Here is a 21,628-nt window from a genome sequence, read left to right as displayed (position 1 = left end):
TCACAGATTATGCATTTCATATGTTATCTTTGAAGTATTTAAATAAATATGGGGTTAAATGATAAGCAAAGCATTGTCATTGGTCTTATTTACATTTTACACCCTGCACTATCCTTACTGTATGCTGTACATACAGTAAGGATACGATGTAATCAAGCTGCCGCAAGCTGCATGTTCAACTTTCCATATTTAGTAAGTGATACAACTGAAAAACACAGCAATGCAACTTTTTGAGAATACTGAAATACACTTGTGGAACCATTTGACTTCCTACTTCACTTTTAATTTAAGGGTCATTTTGCAGAGAACATGGAAGAAAATATTTCTTCAGTTTCTTCTAAAACTGCAAGAAACACAGAAGCGCCAACAGCCTATAGCTGCACACTGAAGTTAAATTGCTCAAGGTCTGTTTGTGTGACGTCATATTTCTGAGAAGGGGGGCTTAAGCAGTGCATGGGCTTTGCAGAATCATGCATGACATAGCATAGGACACCAAATAAATGGTGCACAGCAGTCTATTCACATCCATGCACTACATATGTTTCTGTGTGAATACACACACCATATTCAGGAACTGATTCAAGGACTGTACTTATAGTGCATCAGTGTCATATGTATGTACAGCTACTGCATGCTCAGTCGATCGGTCGACTGAAGCTCAAGCATTCGTGCAGCTACTTACTGTACCTGAACCAGAGGGGACAGGTTCTTCTGTCTTTTAGAAACACCTGCCTATAATATGATTCACACAACCGAGTTGAATGGAGATACACACACAGTATAGTTATATAAAGAAAAAAGACAATGACAACAAATAAACACAAGACGTGGATGTTGAGAACATGCAGAGAGAGAAAGAAGAGGGAGGGGGAGAAGAAGAAGTGAAGGCACTGGCTGATGTTTAATGGAGGTACTCAATATTTTACCCAATTTTCACACAAAATGACACAACCAGCTTTGTATTAATTTGCTCATTCATATGGGCCTAACAACAAAGCTTGTGCTGTGTAAAGGAGGCAATGGCTTTTTGCAACACCCCAAATACAGTAAGCCTAAATTATGAACGCTATCAAGCCTGACACAAGGACATTCATAGGTATGTAATATGCAGGCATGATACTTACAGCATCAGAATCCACTTTCTCTCTAGATCCACGACTACCACCCACAACAGACTCCAGTACTGCCACCCAGCGCTGTTTGTCAGGAAAGCTAGGAGCCATGAAGTAGAGGGACTGGCCAGGCCAACATGTGGTGTGCGGATGCGATTCCAGCTTCAACACATACGGGATGTCTACGCACAGACATAAAAAAAATGCATCAGTTTGTTCCTCTGCTAGCAGCTTAATTTCACAGCTGAGCAGAAGCGTCAACATTTTTGCTGTATTTTGTGTTTAAACATTTTAGACAGGAGAGGTAAATCCAAATCAAAATTTGGAGAGAGGATGATACACTTAATATCCTACAACAGATTGAGTACACTGGGATTAACTAGTATTGATCCAGTACCAGACTTGGCAGTGTTGATGAGCTCAGAGGCTCCAACAGCTCCATGGACAGTCACCTCTCCATCAGGCAGACAGAGCTCAAACTCTTCCTCAGCCTTTACAGAGTCTACAAAGAAGGGAAGAGAAAAACAGAGGATTCTCCAATTTGACCTACATGGTAACATTCACTATACAGTTGAATTATGAGCAAAAACAAAGACAGAATCAGTCATCTTGAAAAATAATAAAATAAATAAAAAGAATTTAATGAAGTACTGACCTTCTCTGGGCTCAGTATCATAGATGGACACTTTGGTTCCATCAAGAACCACATATTTCCTCTCCCAGCCTTGTTGCCCACGCTTGCCATTTCTAAAGGAGTAAATATACAAATAGGCAAACTATATTCAATGCAGTGTACATAACATACTGCATACATTCAGGATGGCAGTAAGGACTTAAATAGTTACCTAGGCTGCTTCATCCATCCTTCCAAGCGAACATGCCCACTGGCTTCTTTAACCTGCAGTGCAGGTGAGTTTGCCTTTTCTCGGCACAGGGCTTCTGAAAAGTGAGTGGCATACTCAGCTGGCAGACCACAGGTGGCCGGAAGACACGGCGAGCATTTGGGATGGCAAATAGTGTGGCACTCTACAATGAGACAAAGAGAAGGATGAAAAATCTGATTGGATTTAGTGAAAAGTTCTTTACCATGCTGAATCTTGTCAATAAAGAAGGCAAGAATACAGAATGGTAGGGATCATCACATAAAAAAATATCCAAATTCTATCTATCAACATTTCATTTGTACAGCTGTACATATAAAACATGGAAGGGTACTGTTCTAAAATGCTGATTTGGGAACACATCCAACTTATTTTCTAAGACTCACAACACTTGGAAGGCAAGACTGATTCCACCATGTGATGGCGATGCTATAATAACTATTTCCAGTATTTTTGTTAAAGCTGGCCAGTAATGTATCTTCTGAAATATTTTCACATTCAGTCTGCCCAGCTACAGCACAGGATACAGACCTAGACAAGTGGCAGCTTGCCGTCCAAAATGCACAGTGTCCAGGCAGACGGCACACTTGGCAGCCCTCATGTTGAGGCCCACGGTGAAACGATGAGGGATGTTGTGATGCATTCTTTCTTTCACACGATGACCAAACTCTATAAAGCAGTACAAGTAGGCAGTGTAAGGAGTTAGTGAAAATAGGCATAGTCACTTACAGTCTTAATTACTTAAGAGTCAGCAACAGTTAAATGAGATCCAGCTCTTTAAAGCAGTATGAGGCAATCCAAATAATGATTTTCTTCAATGCAGATATTGCATATAAATGAAAGCTCAAGTACCAAAGTAGTTGACTGGAATCAGATTGTGCATGCCAGTGTGCATGGGATGTATTAAAATGTTTCCAGGTGAAAAGGTACCTATCCTACCATATGCTATCTAAATCATGACTCCAGAAATGAGGGGGGGGGGGGACTTGACTCCTAAAAAAGCCTTTGGTCAAGCTACAGTTAGCCAGTGGACAAGAAGACAGATGTATAATACAGCAATGAGCATGTGGGTGCACAATTTACCACGAGCAGCAGATGAGCACATGTGTGAAGAGACACTGTAGTGGCTGCTAACTTACTTTCAAACGTGACCCTCCTCTTTTCTGTGAGGAGCAACAGGAAAAAGAAAGAAAGGAGAGGAATCTAACAATAGCTAAGTGAAACCAAAAGAACATGGACAGTAAGGAGCTTGAAACACAAAGCAAGTCCAACTTAACCACTCTTATGGATTTGGGCAAATCATTGTTTTAGGCCGGTCTGTAAATACAGACTAAAATAGGGTATAGCAACATTCCCTAAGTACTCCCTAAGCACCTTCTGTATCATAAAAATCACTGTATTAATGGACTCATCAATAATTTGGAAAATACAAATATAGTTATTTCAGGTTTTTCCTAAAGAAGTTTATTAGGAGACTGTTTCTTTATACCTTTGGATGTGATCTATTGAGCAAGCTACACAGCTATGACAGAGTATTCAGCAAATGTTCAGTTTCCATGGTGATCAACAGCATAAAAAGATATAATTTTGCTTTGTGATGGTGGAAACCCTGGACTAAAACCAATGATACCTGCCCAATCCACTGTTGCTTTGCTTTGTGAGACAGACACGAGCAGGATTACAAAGTCAGCTGGATAAATGTCGTGAATGAAACCTAAAACAATGATTTTTGTTGCTTTGTGTCAGCCCATGTTCCTGTTTGGAGCGAGTTCTAGTCTTAACATGTTCTGAGAACAGTTATCCAACTTTATTTCACTTCATAATCCTGCTTTGTGAAACTGGTCACACATTTAAAAAACAAAACAAAACACAACGTAAACAAGACAAGTGATTGGGGAGTCCATTTATTAGCATAAGGTGGAATGCTCCTGTAAGAAAACTGTACAGCCTCAATTTGGGAATCTGAGGTTCAAATTTGGCTGCATTTAGATGAGCTGTATATTTGTTTATGGTCTGTGTGTGAATGACTAACCTTCAGGTGTAGATGTCTCCTTGCAGCGGGTGGAGGGGTTAAGCAGGCTGCTGGGGTTGGGCTGATGTTCTGGGGATTTGACAATGGCTGACATGAGGATTTGATGTCGAGCCTGGGCTGGTGTGGAAGGGGCTACATGGTCCTTGAAATGAGCCGCTTTGGGAGTTTGGGAGGAAAAGGAATTATAAGAACACTGTTTGCAAAGACTGAAGGGCTTACTAGAGGGTAGATGTATTTATTTGAACTTTTGTCCTTTTCTGGGATGATCACAATCCAGTGTTGTCTACATAAACTATTCTGACAGATTTTTAGTCTTGCTACATGGCACTTCAGTAATCACCACACAAACAAAAACTATAAAGACTAAAAACACTCAAGATTTCCGTCCTTACCCTCTTCTCTGAGGGACCGCAGCTCTATCCTCATCTTCTGCAGAGCCTCCTCCAGCTCTGCACACCTTGAGCGCTCCTTCTCCAAAGCTAGTTTCATGTCACTGTACTGCAATGGAACTGCTGGCTGGGCCTGTGGAGCTAATGCCCCATTAGTTGTGGTGCCTACATCTTCCCGCCGCCGCCCAAATATACCCTGCTCAGAGAGGAAACAGTACTCAGTTGGCTTTACCTTGAAGCTGATTATTAATGTAACATGGTTTGTACATAGATTTTGTAAATATTTTCCCACACCTTCTTTTTTTTAGTGGGTTGGTCCATTTTGGCCTGGAGGAAGTCAATGAGTTTAGTCTGCTGGGAGATTGTCCCCTCCATCTTCACCTTCTCATGGGAATATACCGCCTGTAGGCAGGAAAACAAAAGCTCAGAGAAGGAAATACTTCTGAAGACAGCTATGAGAAGAATTTCCACTGGGATTGCATGACTTAAGATTACTTTATCCTTCTTATGCACCGGTATCAGTGGCACTATTTTAATATCCAGCTGGGACTCCTCCTCCCCAGAGACCACAGTATTTTATCTTACTGCAGAGGTTTGCACTGAGCACCTGTATATTCTCCAGCTGGTACTCCAGATCGGTCCTCTCTGTCTTGAGCATGTCGGTTTGGTCCAGAGCATCCTGCAGGCCCTGGGTCAAACGGAAAATGTGGCTCTTCTGGAGGTCCATCTGCTGCTGCAGTTTTGCTTGCTGCATGAACACCAGCACACAAATCTTTTTGGTACAGTTTGCTAACAGCAGCAATAGAGCAATAGTTACAATAAGTAACAACAAGAAACCCAAGTTTCTTAAATATATGTGTAGAAATATCATGCAGGTTAATTGACTTTCACTTCCTACCTCTTCCATCAGCCTTTGTTTCAGTTCTCTCTCAGTCTCCAGCTTCTGCTGTAAGCTACGGGCATTCATCTCCAGCATGGCATGTTTCTTCTCCAGATCATTGAGCTGTGAGAACATGTGAGTGCCTGTTAACCTCTAATTCATCCCAGCTACAAGTCAAACCATATTTTTGAAAGATTGAAGCTGGGGTTAAAGTTAGTTCATGGATAACAGACTCACAGTATCAGATAGACTTTCAGCCTTTAGTCTTTGCTCCTTCAAAGCCTGTTGTAAGGCCAAGATCTCAGCCTTATGCTCTTTGACTGCCAGCTCTACTGCCTGGCGAGACTCAGTGCTGCGCTGGTCTGCACGCAGCCTTTGAACACAACAATAAAGTGTTATGACTGTAATAAACTAATTTATAAATAGAAATGACATACAATGACCACTTTCTATGTAATAAGCGCAAGTATAAATTTAAGAATGTCACCTATTCTGCTTCTCATTGTCCAGCAGTCTTTGCATGTCCCTGGAGCGTCTCTCAGCTTGGCTTTTTTCATCTTCCAGAGCTGCTCTCCAAGCCTCCCACTGCCTCTCCTTCTCCAGCAACTCATCGTTTAGGGACTCCAGCTCCACCACCTGCTCCTCCAACATGCTGCATGTGGTCTTCAGTGTCTCAATGTTCTGAGAGCATAAATGAAATAACAGACTGAAGAGAACATCTTTCTCAGCGTTTGGCAATACCACGTGATTGTTGTCTCTATTCAATGATCTATGATGCATCATAATAGGTTCTCTGGCCTTGAATATTTCAGACAAAAAATACAAATAAATTGTGTTTTAAAAAAAGTAAATTAAATTCAAAAAGGATTATAAATTGTTGCTTTTTTAATCTGCTGGCAATATTTGAGCAATTAATAATGAATCTTTCTACTCCATCTACTAACCTGTGGTAAGCATCTAATCTTTTAATTTAGGTTTAGACTGTTTCAGAGATACACTCCTTCCTATTCAGCTGCTGGTATGAGATGGTCTCAGCACCGTAAGTGAATGGCACGAAGCTGACAGAAGACACTGACTGCATGCATTTAGTTATCAGAAGGACATTTAGCTTAAACACCCCATACAGCACTAGACAGCAGCAAAAACCATCCATGACATGTAGCAAAAGTGCTAACTTCATTAATTACTTCTAATAAAACCTGGTGACGAGATTGAACAGCAAATTACACTGTGTGCACCGGTTCAAACAGCTGAGCCACACAGAGGCACAGTTTATAAGCTAGTTTAATATTGTCTGATCTGTTTACCAGTGCTGCGTTGTAATGTTTATGGAAGTGTTCCCATAAATACTAGTATATAACCCCTCTAGTTATTAAAACAAGTAGAAAAATAGAATTGCCTTGTGCAGAAAACTCTGATCTAATATATTAAGTGTTACTTGGTATGTGTCACTGTCAAATCTCACCTGTAAGTTCATAAAACAGGCTCATTCAATAAGTGTTGTGGCAATGTCTCACTGAAGCAAGGCACATTACCATGAAAATGATTTACATCTGAATGACACTCAACACACTGAGAAGCCAGCAATTTGTCTGGAAACAGTTTTTGTTACCTGTTTCTGGTTGTTGAGGTGCATCTCACGGTCAGCCACCTCCCTCCTCAGGCGGTCCACTTCCTGGCTGAGCTGCAGCCGATCCTCTCTCTCATCTGATGCCTCATCAAGCTGTTTGGACAGGTAGAAGTTCTGGCGATTCAACTCGGCGTTCTCCTGACTAAGCTGTGTCAGCTGTTCCTCTAGGTCAGTGATCACCTGAGGAGGCACAAACAGGTAAAGGTTTACACGTGCAAACAAGAACACATTTTAAGGCTTTATGCACAAAACTGGCTGTGTTGTAATAATTCTAACTCCAATTTTTTTCATTTCATGATGTTCAAAATGTTTTCAATTGGTGAAGTTTAGAACTCGACTCTGTAATATGTGCAGTATGCAGTTTAGCATCGTCTTGCTGAAATATGCAAGCCCTTCCCTGGAAAAGATATTGACTGGATAGGAGCATATATATTTTCTAAAACCTGTATACACCTGTCAGTACTGAAGGTGTCTTTCTAGATGTGCATGGTGCCAATTCTACAAGCACTGATGCACTCTCATTCCATTAGAGCTGCAGCCTTTTGAACTGAGCGCTGGTAACAAGCCAGATGGTTCCTCTCCTCTTTAGTCAAAAGGACATGAAGTCCATGTTTCCCAAAAAGAATTTTACATTTTGATTTATCTGACCACAGAACAGCTTTCCACTTAACCTCAGTGCATTTTAAAAGAACTTTGGCCCAGAGAAGACGTCAGCGTTTCTGGATCATGTGCATATATGACGTCTTTGCGTTACAGAGCTTTAACCTGCATTTGTGGATGGCACGGTGAACTGTGATCATAGACAGTGATTTATAGAAATGTTCCCGAGTCCATGAAGAGATTTCTGGGAGGGAATTGTATCTGTTGCTAATGCAGTGCTACCTCATGGCACAAAGATTACAGGCATCGAATTTTTATCTTCAGTCTTGTCTCTTGCACACAGAAATTTCTCCAGATTCTCAGAACATTTTGATGATATTATGCACCATAGATGACAAGATATTCATAGTTCAATACTAATTAAAGATTCTTATATTATATTATTTGTAGGTGCGAGTTTTGGAAAATTGGTGAATCTCTGTCCATCTTCTGAAAAACTCTGCTTCTCTTGCTACCCAATCTGCTGCCACTTAATTAACTGATTTAGTTTCAAAACATCCCTCAAATATTTCATGACAGAGTAAAATGTTACAGTTTAAAGATTTAAAGTTTTCTATATTCTGTTAGGAATAAAATAGAAAATTTATGAGATTTCCAAATCTTTGCATTCTGTTTTTAATTTATATCATCACAACTTCTTTGGAAGTGGGATTGTAATAGCACAGCTGTAGTGAGTATAATTTACAGGTGTAATGAGTACAGTGACAGCAAGTCATTTCCAGTCAGAGAAATAGGAAACATGTTTTTGGCACATATGAACCACAAAACTGTTGTTTCACTTTAAATGTAACATAATAAGAATTTGTTTCTATTTTAACTCCATGACAAATAGTGGTGCAATGGATCAAAAATCTCACGGTTAGGAGATTTTAAGTCACGGATCGGATCAATTTTCGGATCAGCAAAAAAGAAAAAAGACAAAAATTTAACATGTGATGCCTAATAAGTAACACATTTACTTATCGCACTCCGCTGTGATATAATGAGCTGTCACGGTCACGTAGCTTTCCGTTGCCCTGGAGGTCCACCCATTTGTAGTAGTTAGGGCAACAGAAGGTGCCTGGGACAGTTCAGCCATAACTTTAAACTTTTGCTGCTCATACATGCTTGGAACGATCTTGCCACTAAAGTGGACGCGCAACGGGATATCATAGCATGGCTCAAGCACGTTTATCAGTTTAAACCCCTTGCTTTGCACAACGGAATACGGCCTCCCGTCTGCAGCTAAACACCCCAATAGCTTTTGTAATAGCTTTAGCCCGGTCGGATTGGGCAGCAAAGGGCTGCTTAAATACCGCAAACTCCTCTGCTCCTCCACTTGGACCACTAGCGCTGGCCATAACTATGCTTGTCAGACCCACCACGCGCACCATACACATACTTTTTTTTTTCTCTCTCTCTCTTTTCTTCTGTGGATAGGGATCGGTTCGGATTACGGATCAACCATGATCCGTTGCACCACTAATGACAAATAAGATAATTTGTTGAAGACGATAGATGGACATGTTCATCTTACATTTACAGTACATTTTTAAAAAGAACTGCACAAATTGGAAGCTACCTAACAGTTGAATTAAAGTGGTCTCAGCACTACTCAGAGGTAACTGAAGTAATGTGTTAGCTGCGCATCAAAAATATTTTTGTCTTTGTGACAACTGTAATGGCACCTTTTATAAAAAATAAAACAAAAACAATTCACCAGTAAAATGCTAACAGAGTGCTCTGCACAGCAAGCTGCATTTTGCTGCCAAAGATTGATTCAGTAGACTACATTGTTACATTAGAACAATCTTTTGCAGCTACACATGAATCACTATATATTCAAGGGTCTTGTGAAACCTTTGAAGAATTTTATCTCCTGCTGCTGAAAGTACAGACAAAAGGCTGTGGAATCACTTACTGAACAACTGTCTCTTAAGGCATCAAACTTCCGCTGAATATCGTCTCTGTGGTTCTGGAAGAAGAGCAAATGAAAAGAAAAAATACAAGCAAATCTGAGTATGCATAATGTGTAATCGTAAAGAATGCCATTCATACTAACAGCACTATAAAAAAAAAGTTATTATTGTATTAATAATACAGGCTTATATCCATATATAGGAAATGGTGAATACCACCATTACTTTGGGTGACTGTGATTGCATACATGTGTGCTTCCTCTTGCTCGTCTTACCCTGAGGGCCGTGATCTCCTCCTCAGCCTCAGCAGTTGTCTCTTCCAGCTCAGTCTTAGCTTGCTGCAGCTGACTCTCTAATGCAAGACGTGCAGCCTGTAGGCTGCTGATTTGGGACTCACGCTCCTGGAGGGACAGGGTCAACTCTGACACCTGCCTCTTAATCTCCAGTTTCTCCTCTTCATGTTCTAGGCCCATCTACAACACAGAGAGGGTTAGTGTGAATACTGCGTTGATATTGAACAAATCGAACCTTTAACACTTTGTATTTGAATATCATTTTCAGCATAACTTTAACCTTAATCACATTGTTAGGAAAGCAGAGTGCTACTAATGAAAGACTGCTGGAATGAATATGCACTTTTAGTTAATCTCAGGCTCTGCACTTCTTACTGGCAAATACAGAAATTCAGTCTGCTGAAAAATACACAAGGGTTCATTTAGCTGTTTCATAAGTGTTTGACAGATGGAACGGCCGATCACAACTGAAGTACATATTTGTGTGTGTGAGGACAGTGTGTATGTGTTTAAGCGAGGGTGCAGAGAGGCCAGCAATTAGTGCCAATCTGTGTATCATGTCTCAGTAGCGAAGACCGTGTGGAGGTAGAATATGACATCCAGTCAGCAGGCTGTCGACCAGGAGCGTCGACAGACAAGCACACTGGGGGGTGAGAGCGTTCAGAAGAAAGGGGGCATTGTGTTCCTCAAAATTAAGCCGGGACTTCTTTTTATTGAGCAGATTTGCAATGGGTTCATAAAGACATCATGAAATTGAGGGGTGCGCTTCTCAGTGACTGAAAACATTACATACATACGAGTATAACTTGAGTTTAATGCTTGCAAGCAATTATCAGTCATCCAGTTTGAGGGTAAAATGTTGACTGTCCATGCCAGAACTTCTGGTCCTGCTACATTTTCTTATGGTTTAGGATTTTATCAGTTGTTAGCTAATAAACAGCACTGCTCCAGAGATAATACAGGAAGAGAACTGCAATTTTGTAAAGAGTGCCATTACAGATCTGTTTTTAATTAGCCGTTTATCTGAAAAGCATCTGAGCTCGCTTGCTGATCAGCTGCCCTAATCCCTTTTGTGGATAGTAAGGCTACACTGTGTGTCGGCTAAAGTGAATTAGTTAATCTTGAGCTTGAACAGATTTTGTACTGTCTCTCGGCCTCCTGTTGCCTCACCTCCCGCAGCCTGCTCTCCAGCTCCAGCAGCCGGGTTCTCTTGGTTTGCTCCTGTTGACTCATCTTCTCCAGATGTTCCTCTAGTTTGGCATTTTGGGCCTCAAGCTTGCCTGCCTGAGACTCCAAATAAAACTTTTGCTGTCGAAGCTCTGAGATCATTTCTTCCTGGGCTTTCCTGACAAAAATACAAACAAATGCCAATTATATCTCCTGTTTTGAATTTATATTCGTAAAACAAAAGTTGGAGCTTAATGTGTAAACAATTTAATTGCACTAATACAAAATGAACAGTGCAGCAATTTAAAACATCGGTACCTGCCATTAGACTAATTATTATCTTAAAAATCAATATTAGACAGAAATTTAGAGTCTGTGCATCTCTAATTGTATTAAACAAGCGTGATACGATGTAAAATATAAAGAAAAGCACAATGCAATCATTTTCATTCTATTAAATGTGCAAATTAATTTCACATTATTTACATTAATTGCATTTTTTTTTCAAATTTGAAATTAATGTGAATAATGTAAACCTGATATTTCCTTGAAAACACTACAAAGCCGAGTTATCAAATGTTGAACCTGAGAAGCATATTTAATAATATAATAAGCATATTTTCCCCCCGTGCTGCAACAACGCAGTGCAGGAAAATATTCCATTCGCGCTGCAGGCAAAAGCGCAGGCAGGCCAGAGTTTTATAATTTTATGGCAGAGCTATGCTGCAGTAATGCACACAAAATGTAGTTTGCCATGTTCTTGCTGAAGTTAGCAAGGCCTTCCCTTAAAAAGATGTAATCTGGCATTGTATGTTGCTCCAAAACTTTATCTTTCCTCTTAAGTAGAATAAAGCGTGCATGGTTATTATTCTTGCCATTTTACACCCAAAAGCAGTGCTTCTTGTTTATATGCATTTACTTTTCCAAACAAATGGTAAAGTTGTAATGTGCATTCATGGATTAAAAAGCTTATTTGAAGTCCTCCTTAGCTTAGTTTCACAACTATAATGTTTATTTCAGTGTTGATGCCTGCATAGAGAAATTCCTCAGGATTATCTAAAAATATTATGTATTGTAGATGACATTATATTGAGAATTGCTGATTAATTTGCTCTTTCTGTTCACTTTTTACCTTCTAAAGACTCTGGCATTGCTTGTATTGTACTTAGTTATTACCTACTGCTACTTAATATCAGTATGTTATTTGAAATATGTAACTGGTATATAATTGAAACTAAGAAAATATTTTAGCGTTTAAAGTCATCTTTGTACCATTTTGAATTAAATAGCATTCAAATGGTTAGTAAGCTGTTGAATTCTGTTTTTGTAGAGCAGACTAACTTCTTTGGTAATAGGTTTGTATATTCTATTAAGACTACATGAAAAATGCATTTCCTGTACTTAATCTTAAAGATGACACTGTATACACACAGCGGGGACAGATCAGCCATGTTGCACAAAGATGTAAGTGCAGTCAATGTGTGTGGACACACTCATCAAAGCACAGTGTGGGCAGAAGGTCTAGTTAACTCACATATTCTTCTGGGTGTAGATGCTGCTGTTAGCAGCCAGCTTGTTAGCCTCTGACAACTCGGCGATGCGCTGCTCCAGGTTCTTCATCTTTGAATCCATAGCATTAATGGTCTTTGGGAAAGAAGAAAGTGCAAAAACATGCTGTAGATCACATCCCAACACAAGGATATATTCTCCACTGACTGATAACCAGATTCGGGCTAGAATATGGGACATTCACATTTTTTTTAAAGGTAGAAAAACCTTTTACTTCAGAAAAATCCTATTAGAGACTATTAAGGTGTTGCCTGAGTCGTCTACTGTCAATGTCAGATGACTACCTCTAAAAGCTTCTTAACTGCCTCAAGTCTACCATATTAACCAGATTAGAACTTGAGCCCAGCCTTTATAGTGCAACATGAAGGATACTCTAATTTAATCTGTCTTTTTAACCTGTACATTTCAAAACAAAACAAAAAAATCACTACTATAGTACTATAACAAATTATGGTGTAAAACAAAAAATTATATTTGTCTAATCCTTAAAATAAATGCATAAGAGACAGCCTATACCCAATGAGATTAGATTGGGAATGCTTAGTATATGTAAAAGGGAATAAAATACTTTAAGCAGCCGATAAATTGCATATATTGTTTTTCTTTTAATATCACAAAAGTTAAAGTTACCTTTACTCGTTTTAAATATGGCTTTGTGTCAACCTGAGTATAAAATTTACAGCAAATGCCTGAGATGATATGAGGTTTTGTTGCCTTACTGCTTTCTGTTCACTGATGAGTTTACAGTTCTCCCTTGACTCCTCCTCCTGCTGCGCCCTTCTGGCCTCAAGGCTCTCCTTGTCAGCCAGGTCTGCTTTCATCTGGGCCTCAAGAACCTTGATGAGCGAGAACCAGTGAATAAATCCCGTTTTAATTTGACACATTGCTATTTAGATTCCAGCCTCCCATGTGAAGCAGTCATTCAATGATATGGTTGTAAATTTATAACCTGACGTGGAAATATTAATTAGTGTGGTGTCACATCTCACCGTAAGACATGTGACAGCTCTGATTTAATCCAAAGCTACACTTATTTGAGATGTCAGGACTGACTAAAACTGACTGGAGCAAACATATATGCTAATATTTCTTTAAAATATCTACAACAGTCTGAGAAACATTAAGCTGACTCACTTTGATCTTGTCTTCATAAAGCCTTTCCTTTTGAACCAGTTGCGTTTCCATCCTCTGGGCAGTTGACTGGGCATCCCTCAAGTTTTCCTCCAGTTCCTGGACAAATTACAGTTGTAAATGGATAAATCTAACATGATGGCCACAGATAAAAAAAACAACTACATTTTAACAAAAATAATAATTTATAGGCATATACACACAAATTCTGTATTACATACAAAGAAAAAAAAATGCTAAAACACAGATGAAGCAGATGAATTAAAAACTAGGCAAAATGCTCTACTGCACCAAAAACATTACAAAAGAAACTTGCATGGAAAAGCTGGAAATCCACAAGTCGACTGCAGTGATGCCTGCTCATGCTGACACTGGTAAAATCATGAATATGTTAAAGCCTATTTATGTACCAATACTGGATGACTAGTAGCCATTTGTGATGGCTCAGCTATCTAAGTGAAGAGTATGTAGTGTGTACATGTATGTTCTCCGATATCTGTTGAGGATAAATGGACAGAGGGCTGGTTGAGTAGGCAGTGGGGTGAAGTTAGGGGTGGAGTGATGAGAGTATTAGCAAGTCTTATCTGTAGCTCTCACCAGGATCTTTTCAGCCATCTGCTGAATCTGTTGGGATTTGGTCTGAATGTCATCCTTCAGCTTATTTTCCCGACGCTCAACCATCTCCAGCCTTTTTACCTGATTCTCAAGGGTCTTCCTGCCCTCCTGCTTACACAACAAAAACGTAGCAAGGCTAATTACACAGAAAATTGTAGGGTAGTCCAACTGTCAAAAAGGTTATTTAACATAGGACTAGAAAGCATTAGCATTAGCAGGTCAGTCTGGTACCTCCGTCTCCCTAAGACGACGTTTTAAAGTGTCACTAGAGTCGGTTTTGCCTTTCAGGCGCTCCAGATCTCGTTCCAGCCGCTCTTTGGCCTGCCGAACATTCTGCAGCAGCTCTGTGGCTTCTGTGCTCGCTTTCACTGCCTGGGGAAAAATCAGGAGGTCAAAGGTTGTTAGTAGATCCCCAGACAAACATATTGATATGCTTGTGCAATTTCTGCCCACTAGGACAAAGAGAAAACATAACAAACCAAAAAAAAGACAAAAAACAAAAGCAATTCTGCTGAATAAATAAGGAACAACAGCAGAAATGGCTGCACAGCTTCATCCTGGATACATACACATATAATAGTGGTCTTTTTTGTTGTTGTTTTTTCCTTTTTCAGATAAATAGGAAAGATTACAAAATCCAAAGTCTTTAGTAATTTAAATGTAGGTAAAAAAACAAGCAACACAAAACACAATGAAAGACAGTTGTGAAAAAACCTACCTTGGACAGTTTGTCTTGGAGCTCCTGAATCTTCACCTGCTGCTCAGAGTTTGTCTTAAGGGAATAAAAAACAATTTAGAAAGTGAAAAAAAAAAAATCAAACTTTGGGGTAAATACAGTTCTGTAAGCTCTGTACACATTTTTGAAAAAGGAAGAAAACCTTTTCAAGTTTGGAGAGAAGCTCCTCCACTTCAGCTTTTCCCTGCTCTTTTGCCTAAAAACATTAACAATATGATAAGAATTGAGCATAAATTCATCCTGAAATATTTGATTCACATGAGTAAAAACAGCTTGGATCCAGAAATTACTAATGATGGAAAGAGAATGAATAAAAACCTATTTGATATTTACTGCAATATCCTACAATAAAGTGTATGAGGCCCTTTCTCTGATTTATAGTATGCATATTATCATTCATTTATTCTGCAAGAGGGTAAGGACAGCAGCAGAGAAAGCACTTTTCACACATTTTTTCTTCTGAAGGATCCCTCCCCTGTTTTTAGGTCAGCAGGGAGATGTAATCACTACAGCAGTGCACCCTGGGTCTGCTCTGGGATCTCCTCACAGTCTGCCATGCCCAGATCACTTCCAAAGGGAGGCATTCTGGGCCCTTCCAAACCACACGACTGTACCGATTCAAATGAGACTAATAGTTTTTATCATCAACAAAACTGTCAAATATTAAACTCTTGATATCCAAGTAAAATGCCCCCAAACTAGGAAATGCAGTTCACTTGAATCCAACTGTATTTTATGATCAAAAGCCAAAACAGAAATCATCTTCTCTGTAAAGTGACACAGTCATGTTCATAATTCATGAGTTGTGCAACTTGTAGTTTCATTCCAATCCCTCTTAACAGGTTTGTGCTTTGCTTTTTAGAGCAGATCAAAAATACAAAGCACAAAGTGTTCCTGTTATTTGGTTCAATTTAGATTTAGACAGTCTGGAGTTGCCCCTGGTGAGAGGCGGCGGGCTGGGGTGGGTATTCTTATATCCCCTCGGCTTGCTGCCGGTACGTTGGGGTTTTTCCCGGTGGACGAGAGGGTTTGTTCCCTGCGCCTTAGGGTCGGGGAACGGGTCCTGACTGTCATCTGCGCTTATGCGCCGAGTGGCAGTTCGGAGTACCCAGCCTTCTTAGAGTCCCTGGGGGGGGTGCTGGAAGGTGCTCCACCTGGAGACTCTGTTGTCCTGCTGGGAGACTTCAATGCTCACGTGGGTAACGACAGCGAGACCTGGAGGGGCGTGATTGGGAGGAACGGCCTCCCTGATCTGAACCCGAGCGGTGCTTTGTTATTGGACTTCTGTGCTAATCACAGTTTGGCCATAACGAACACCCTGTTCGAACATAAGAGTGTCCATAAGTGCACGTGGCACCAGGATGCTCTAGGCCGTAGGTCGATGATCGATTTTGTAATCGTATCACCAGACCTGCGACCATATGTTCTGGACACTCGGGTAAAGAGAGGGGCTGAGCTGTCAACTGATCACCACCTGGTGGTGAGTTGGATCAGGTGGCGGGGGAGGACACTGGACAGACCTGGTGCACCTAAACGCGTAGTGAGGGTGTGCTGGGAACGTCTAGCAGAGGCCCCAGTCCGCGAGATCTTCAACGCACACCTCCGGCAGAGCTTCAACAGCATTCCGAGGGAGACTGGGGACATTGAGTCCGAATGGACCATGTTCAGCGTCTCCATTGCCGAAGCTGCTGCATTGAGCTGCGGCCGCAAGGTGGTTGGTGCCTGCCGTGGTGGTAATCCCCGAACCAAATGGTGGACACCAGAGGTGAAGGGAGCCACCAGGCTGAAGAAGGAGGCCTATCGGGCTTGGTTAGCCTGTGGGACTCCGGAGGCAGCCGACAGGTATCGACAGGCCAAGCGGAATGCGGCTCGGGCAGTGGCTGAAGCAAAAACTCGGGTGTGGGAGGAGTTCGGAGAGGCCATGGAAAAAGACTTTCGGACTGCCTCGAAGAGATTCTGGCAAACCGTCAGGCGTCTCAGGAGGGGAAAGCGGTGCTCTACCTGCACTGTGTATAGTGCTGGCGGAGCGCTGTTGACGTCGACTGAGAAAATTGTCGGGCGGTGGAAGGAATACTTCGAGGACCTCCTTAATCCCACTGACACGTCTTCCGGGGAGGAAGCAGAGTCTGGGGATGAGGGGTGTGACCCGCCAATTTCCGGGGGCGAGGTCACTGAGGCAGTTAAACAACTCCTTGGTGGCAGAGCCCCTGGTGTCGATGAGGTCCGCCCCGAGTTCCTGAAGGCTCTGGACGTTGTAGGGCTGTCTTGGTTGACACGTCTCTGCAATGTTGCGTGGAGATCAGGGGCAGTACCTGTGGACTGGCAGACCGGGGTGGTGGTCCCCATCTTCAAGAAGGGGGACCGGAGGGTGTGTTCCAACTACAGGGGGATCACACTCCTCAGCCTCCCCGGGAAAGTCTATGCCAGGGTGCTGGAGAGGAGGGTTCGTCCGCTAGTCGAACCTCGGATACAGGAGGAACAATGCGGTTTTCGTCCTGGTCACGGAACACTGGACCAGCTCTTTGTCCTCTCGAGGATACTTGAGGGTGCATGGGAGTTTGCCCAACCAGTCTACATGTGTTTTGTGGACCTGGAGAAGGCATTCGACCGTGTCCCTCGGGGCGTCCTGTGGGAGGTGTTGCGCGAGTATGGGGTGTCTGGCCCATTGCTACGGGCCATTCAATCCCTATACAACCGTTGCAAGAGCTTGGTTCGCATTGCCGGCAATAAGTCGGACTCGTTCCTGGTGGGTGATGGGCTCCGCCAGGGCTGCCCTTTGTCTCCGGTTCTGTTCATAATTTTTATGGACAGGATTTCTAGGCGCAGCCAAGTGGCGGAGGGCTTTCGCTTTGGTGGCCTCAGAATCTCATCTCTGATTTTTGCGGATGATGTGGTTCTGTTGGCTTCATCGGGTGAGGGCCTCCAGCTCGCACTGGAGCGGTTCGCAGCCGAGTGTAACGCAGCGGGAATGAGGATCAGCACCTCCAAATCTGAGGCCATGGTTCTCAGCCGGAAAAGGGTGGAGTGCCCACTCCGGGTCGGGGATGAGTTCCTGCCCCAAGTGGAGGAGTTCAAGTATCTCGGGGTCTTGTTCGCGAGTGATGGGAGAAGGGAGCTGGAGATCGACAGACGGATTGGGGCTGCGGCTGCAGTAATGCGGACGCTGCACCGGTCAGTCGTGGTGAAGAGGGAGCTGAGTGTAAAAGCGAAGCTCTCAATTTACCGGTCGATCTACGTCCCTACCCTCACCTATGGCCACGAGCTGTGGGTAGTGACCGAAAGAACGAGATCGCGGATACAAGCGGCGGAAATGAGCTTCCTCCGAAGGGTGGCTGGCCTCTCCCTTAGAGATAGGGTGAGAAGTTCGGCCATCCGGGAGGGGCTTAGAGTAGAGCAGCTGCTTCTCCACATCGAAAGGAGCCAGTTGAGGTGGTTCGGGCATCTGGCAAGGATGCCCCCTGGGCGCCTCCTGGGCGAGGTGTTCCAGGCATGTCCCACCGGGAGGAGGCCCCGGGGCAGACCCAGGACACGCTGGAGAGATTATATCTCTCGGCTGGCCTGGGAACGCCTTGGTATTCCCCCGGATAAGCTGGAGGAGGTGGCTGGGGAGAGGGAGGTCTGGACCTCTTTGCTTAGGCTGCTACCCCCGCGACCCGACCTCGGATAAGCGGATGAAGATGGATGGATGGATGGATAGATTTAGACATGACATGAACTATAAACATATATGGTGAAAACATATACACATTTACATACCTTCTGGATCCTTTGTTGGTATTCCACAGCTTTTCTTTTGAGCTCCTCACTTGTTTGTCTCGAGTCTCTAAGTTCAGCTTCATAGAGGTCGCTGCGACGTCGGGCAGCGGAGAGATCCTCCTCCAGCTGCCTGATGGTCACCTGCATCTCCTCCAGCTGGGCATGGTACTCCTGACGTTAATAAGCACAGAGTGGTTAACACAATTAATTAAATTAAACATAAAATTTACTGTAAAAGCAACCACATGTTATGCAAGCTAAATAATGACCAGATCCAGCTCCTCAGTTGGGTAGAACGAAAATTCTTTTGTACAGATTTAATTTTCACCTCAGTTCAATTTATAATTTTCAATTAAAATCATGAATTTATATTAAAAAGTGTAAACACTGTGTATCATCTCCCTAATTAAAGGGTCGATGAATCTGTAGATTAATGATCAAGTCGCCACTTTTGTACCTTGCAGTTATGCCATCTGCAGGAATGACCTTTGAGCGCTAAGGACAAGGGAGTCCTTAGAGGGAAAGCCCTCCCTGTGTGACAGGGACACACTGAGAGGAAAAGTAATCTCATCCCTTTTTCAAGGACTGCACTATCAGTTACAACGGTACAAACAACACCGTGTCAAATAATTTCCCCAAAAAACAAAAAACAGTATGCATATGCAGTTTAAAGGCATTTTTCCCCATTTCACTAGACTGTTTTATTATAAATACCATGAAGTGTCCATGAAATAATTCTTCATCTGCCCCACATCATTATCATGATGAGGAGGAGGATTCAGAATCATTTAAATGAGAAAATTTACATACTTGCTCCTTAATTTCTTGCAGCTTGTTGCTCTGTTCGCGTATGTCGTGCAGCAGCTGCATGGCCTTGTCATCCTCTCTAGAGACTTCCACTCGTGCCTCCTCCAAGCTTCGCTTTAGGCTCTGCAAACAAATACGTGTTTCAGACTAACACAAAGTGCACTAAGATTTAGAAAATAAAATAAAATAAGTTAGTTTACAGTATTCTACCCTTCTTTTTTTTCAACTACTTAAGCTCTAGGCTACTGTCTGACATTTCCAATTGAAAAAACAACCCACAATTTCATCAGTAAAAGCTGCAAAACTTCAAGTTGTATAACAGACACTTAAACAGGAATTTTTACAGAGTTTTTTTTATTACAAGGCTAGAGGGAGTTTAAAAAAAAAACTATGGCCAATAGTGCCATCAACATTTCTGCTAAATCAAAACCCAAGTTTGAAAGGAAACACTTTGTTTGTTTAACCTGTTCTAAAAGTTGCCAACTGCAACTCTACCATACTTAGTACAACAGAACTTAAACCCATATAGCATTGTCATGCTTAAGTCATTATTGTATGCCTCAGTGATTGTACTACACTTGCAGTCTTCATGAAATGGTAGATGCATTTTTATAACAGATGGAAAGCCTCCAGGGTAGAAGAGGTTAATTCAATAAAACACAAATGGACATGCTGGTAGTACAGTATGACTCACGCTGCACTCAGTAATGTAGGTGGCAAGGTCTTGCTCCAGGATACTCCGCTGAGTCTCAGAGGCCTTCAGCTCCACATCCTTCTGGTGGAGCACTGACTCCAGGTCAGTCATCTTACGCTGGAACCTGGAGATTTCCTGCTCCATCTGAACACAGCAGTGAAAACATCACTTATTTAAAATCTTCACCTGAAGGTTGATTAACATTGCTGGTTTGTGTCCCAGCTGTCTTCTGCCTGCGTCAGAAGCATAAGGTACTTAAAGTGGCTATTTACTTCACTATAAATAAGGGGTCCATTAGCTGTAAATTATTTTTCTAACAAATGGCCAACCAAGAATGCTTTAAAACGAGTAAGCTGCTATGTTTTTCACACTACAAAATGAACTTGGCTCATAACAGCACCAACAGACGCTTCCTTGATCTGTGTTAGGCCAGTCAGCCAGAATAAACACAAGAAATCTGCTAATAAAATCCAGAATAATGAAGTGATGTTGCTCAAAACAAAGTTTCAAACTATGGAAGTCCAATTTCACAGTTTGTCTAAAAATAAAAAGCCTTCTTTCCAGAATATGTTAATGTTATTTATTTGCTTATCAAAGGAGCATTTTGAGTTTGCCAAAATAACAGAGACAGAAGACAAAATATACTGCGGATTTACTAAATTACGTTAAAGCTGAAAGCTTTGTTAACAAAGGTTTGTAAAAAAACAAAACAAAGAATGAGAGCCAAAACAGGCTGTAAATGCTCACCTTGTGACATTTGTCTTGAGTTTCTTGTAATTCTTTGCTTTTAAGGTGCAGTTTCTTTTCCATTGAGTTGGTCTTAGCAGGAGAGTTGAGGCCTGCAGACACTGACCTGGGGCAACAACATTTACAGAAATTCTTGAAACATTAATATTTCAACAATCAAACTGGCGCACATAATTTGAAATGTGCATTGCAATAATTTTTATTTAAACACAGAGACATATCCACTCTAACTAGGGGCAATGTTTTCTCTCTGGCGAGCGAGTTCCTGTCAACCTCTTTATAATCAACAGACCAGAGAGCACAAAATGCTTCGAAAATCTTCCTTTTGTGCAACAAACTATGACAAAAAAAAAAAAAAAAAAAAAATTAATTAAAAATGCAACCAATGATTCGAATAATCAGTCAGACTAATGAACAAGAATGGGACTCGGCTGGCAGTCTTATATTGCCACATAAGGACACAACACATAACAGCAAGGCCTACAGTCATTGTATCTGTAATGAAGTCGGTCAAAACGCAGACACAACACCCACACTTCATAAACGAGTAACAGAAACCAGGAGCATAAAAGCTGACTCAACCTTCCCTTTGGAGTTGGCGAATGAAGAATATCTAGTAATGACAATTATT

The 21,628-nt window shown here is 41.7% G+C and overlaps 1 protein-coding gene across 6 annotated transcripts in view; it reads right to left on the bottom strand.

The window, feature by feature from the left end:
- The window catches only part of cita (citron rho-interacting serine/threonine kinase a), a 42,088-nt gene that overhangs the window by 7,323 nt on the left and 13,137 nt on the right, over positions 1-21,628 (bottom strand). The window contains exons 11-39 of one of the 6 annotated variants that reach the window (XM_085456154.1): positions 20,998-21,103; positions 20,251-20,394; positions 19,560-19,679; positions 18,750-18,920; positions 15,136-15,189; positions 14,976-15,029; positions 14,489-14,629; positions 14,240-14,365; positions 13,646-13,741; positions 13,231-13,347; positions 12,477-12,586; positions 10,946-11,120; positions 9,758-9,955; positions 9,485-9,538; positions 6,907-7,104; positions 5,782-5,975; positions 5,532-5,667; positions 5,313-5,417; positions 5,022-5,162; positions 4,709-4,816; positions 4,418-4,610; positions 4,026-4,181; positions 3,133-3,156; positions 2,525-2,662; positions 1,958-2,138; positions 1,768-1,859; positions 1,510-1,614; positions 1,125-1,294; positions 688-732 (exon numbers count right to left, since the gene is read on the bottom strand). In XM_085456154.1, the coding sequence (XP_085312280.1) occupies positions 688-732; positions 1,125-1,294; positions 1,510-1,614; positions 1,768-1,859; positions 1,958-2,138; positions 2,525-2,662; positions 3,133-3,156; positions 4,026-4,181; positions 4,418-4,610; positions 4,709-4,816; positions 5,022-5,162; positions 5,313-5,417; positions 5,532-5,667; positions 5,782-5,975; positions 6,907-7,104; positions 9,485-9,538; positions 9,758-9,955; positions 10,946-11,120; positions 12,477-12,586; positions 13,231-13,347; positions 13,646-13,741; positions 14,240-14,365; positions 14,489-14,629; positions 14,976-15,029; positions 15,136-15,189; positions 18,750-18,920; positions 19,560-19,679; positions 20,251-20,394; positions 20,998-21,103 (3,652 nt within the window). Of the gene's footprint in view, positions 1-687; positions 733-1,124; positions 1,295-1,509; positions 1,615-1,767; positions 1,860-1,957; positions 2,139-2,524; positions 2,663-3,132; positions 3,157-4,025; positions 4,182-4,417; positions 4,611-4,708; positions 4,817-5,021; positions 5,163-5,312; positions 5,418-5,531; positions 5,668-5,781; positions 5,976-6,906; positions 7,105-9,484; positions 9,539-9,757; positions 9,956-10,945; positions 11,121-12,476; positions 12,587-13,230; positions 13,348-13,645; positions 13,742-14,239; positions 14,369-14,488; positions 14,630-14,975; positions 15,030-15,135; positions 15,190-18,749; positions 18,921-19,559; positions 19,680-20,250; positions 20,395-20,997; positions 21,104-21,628 lie in introns of all 6 variants that reach the window. The other 5 variants (XM_085456156.1, XM_085456155.1, XM_085456160.1 and 2 more) reach the window with 5 other exon arrangements.

This window comes from Copadichromis virginalis, linkage group LG5, assembly GCF_057382275.1.
Source record: "Copadichromis virginalis isolate Kocher_CV1m ecotype Utaka linkage group LG5, C_Virginalis_male_GT1.1, whole genome shotgun sequence".
Classification (NCBI taxonomy): domain Eukaryota; kingdom Metazoa; phylum Chordata; class Actinopteri; order Cichliformes; family Cichlidae; genus Copadichromis; species Copadichromis virginalis.
The sequence above is the reverse complement of the archived record's forward strand: the minus strand, read 5'-3'. Positions and strand labels throughout refer to the sequence as shown.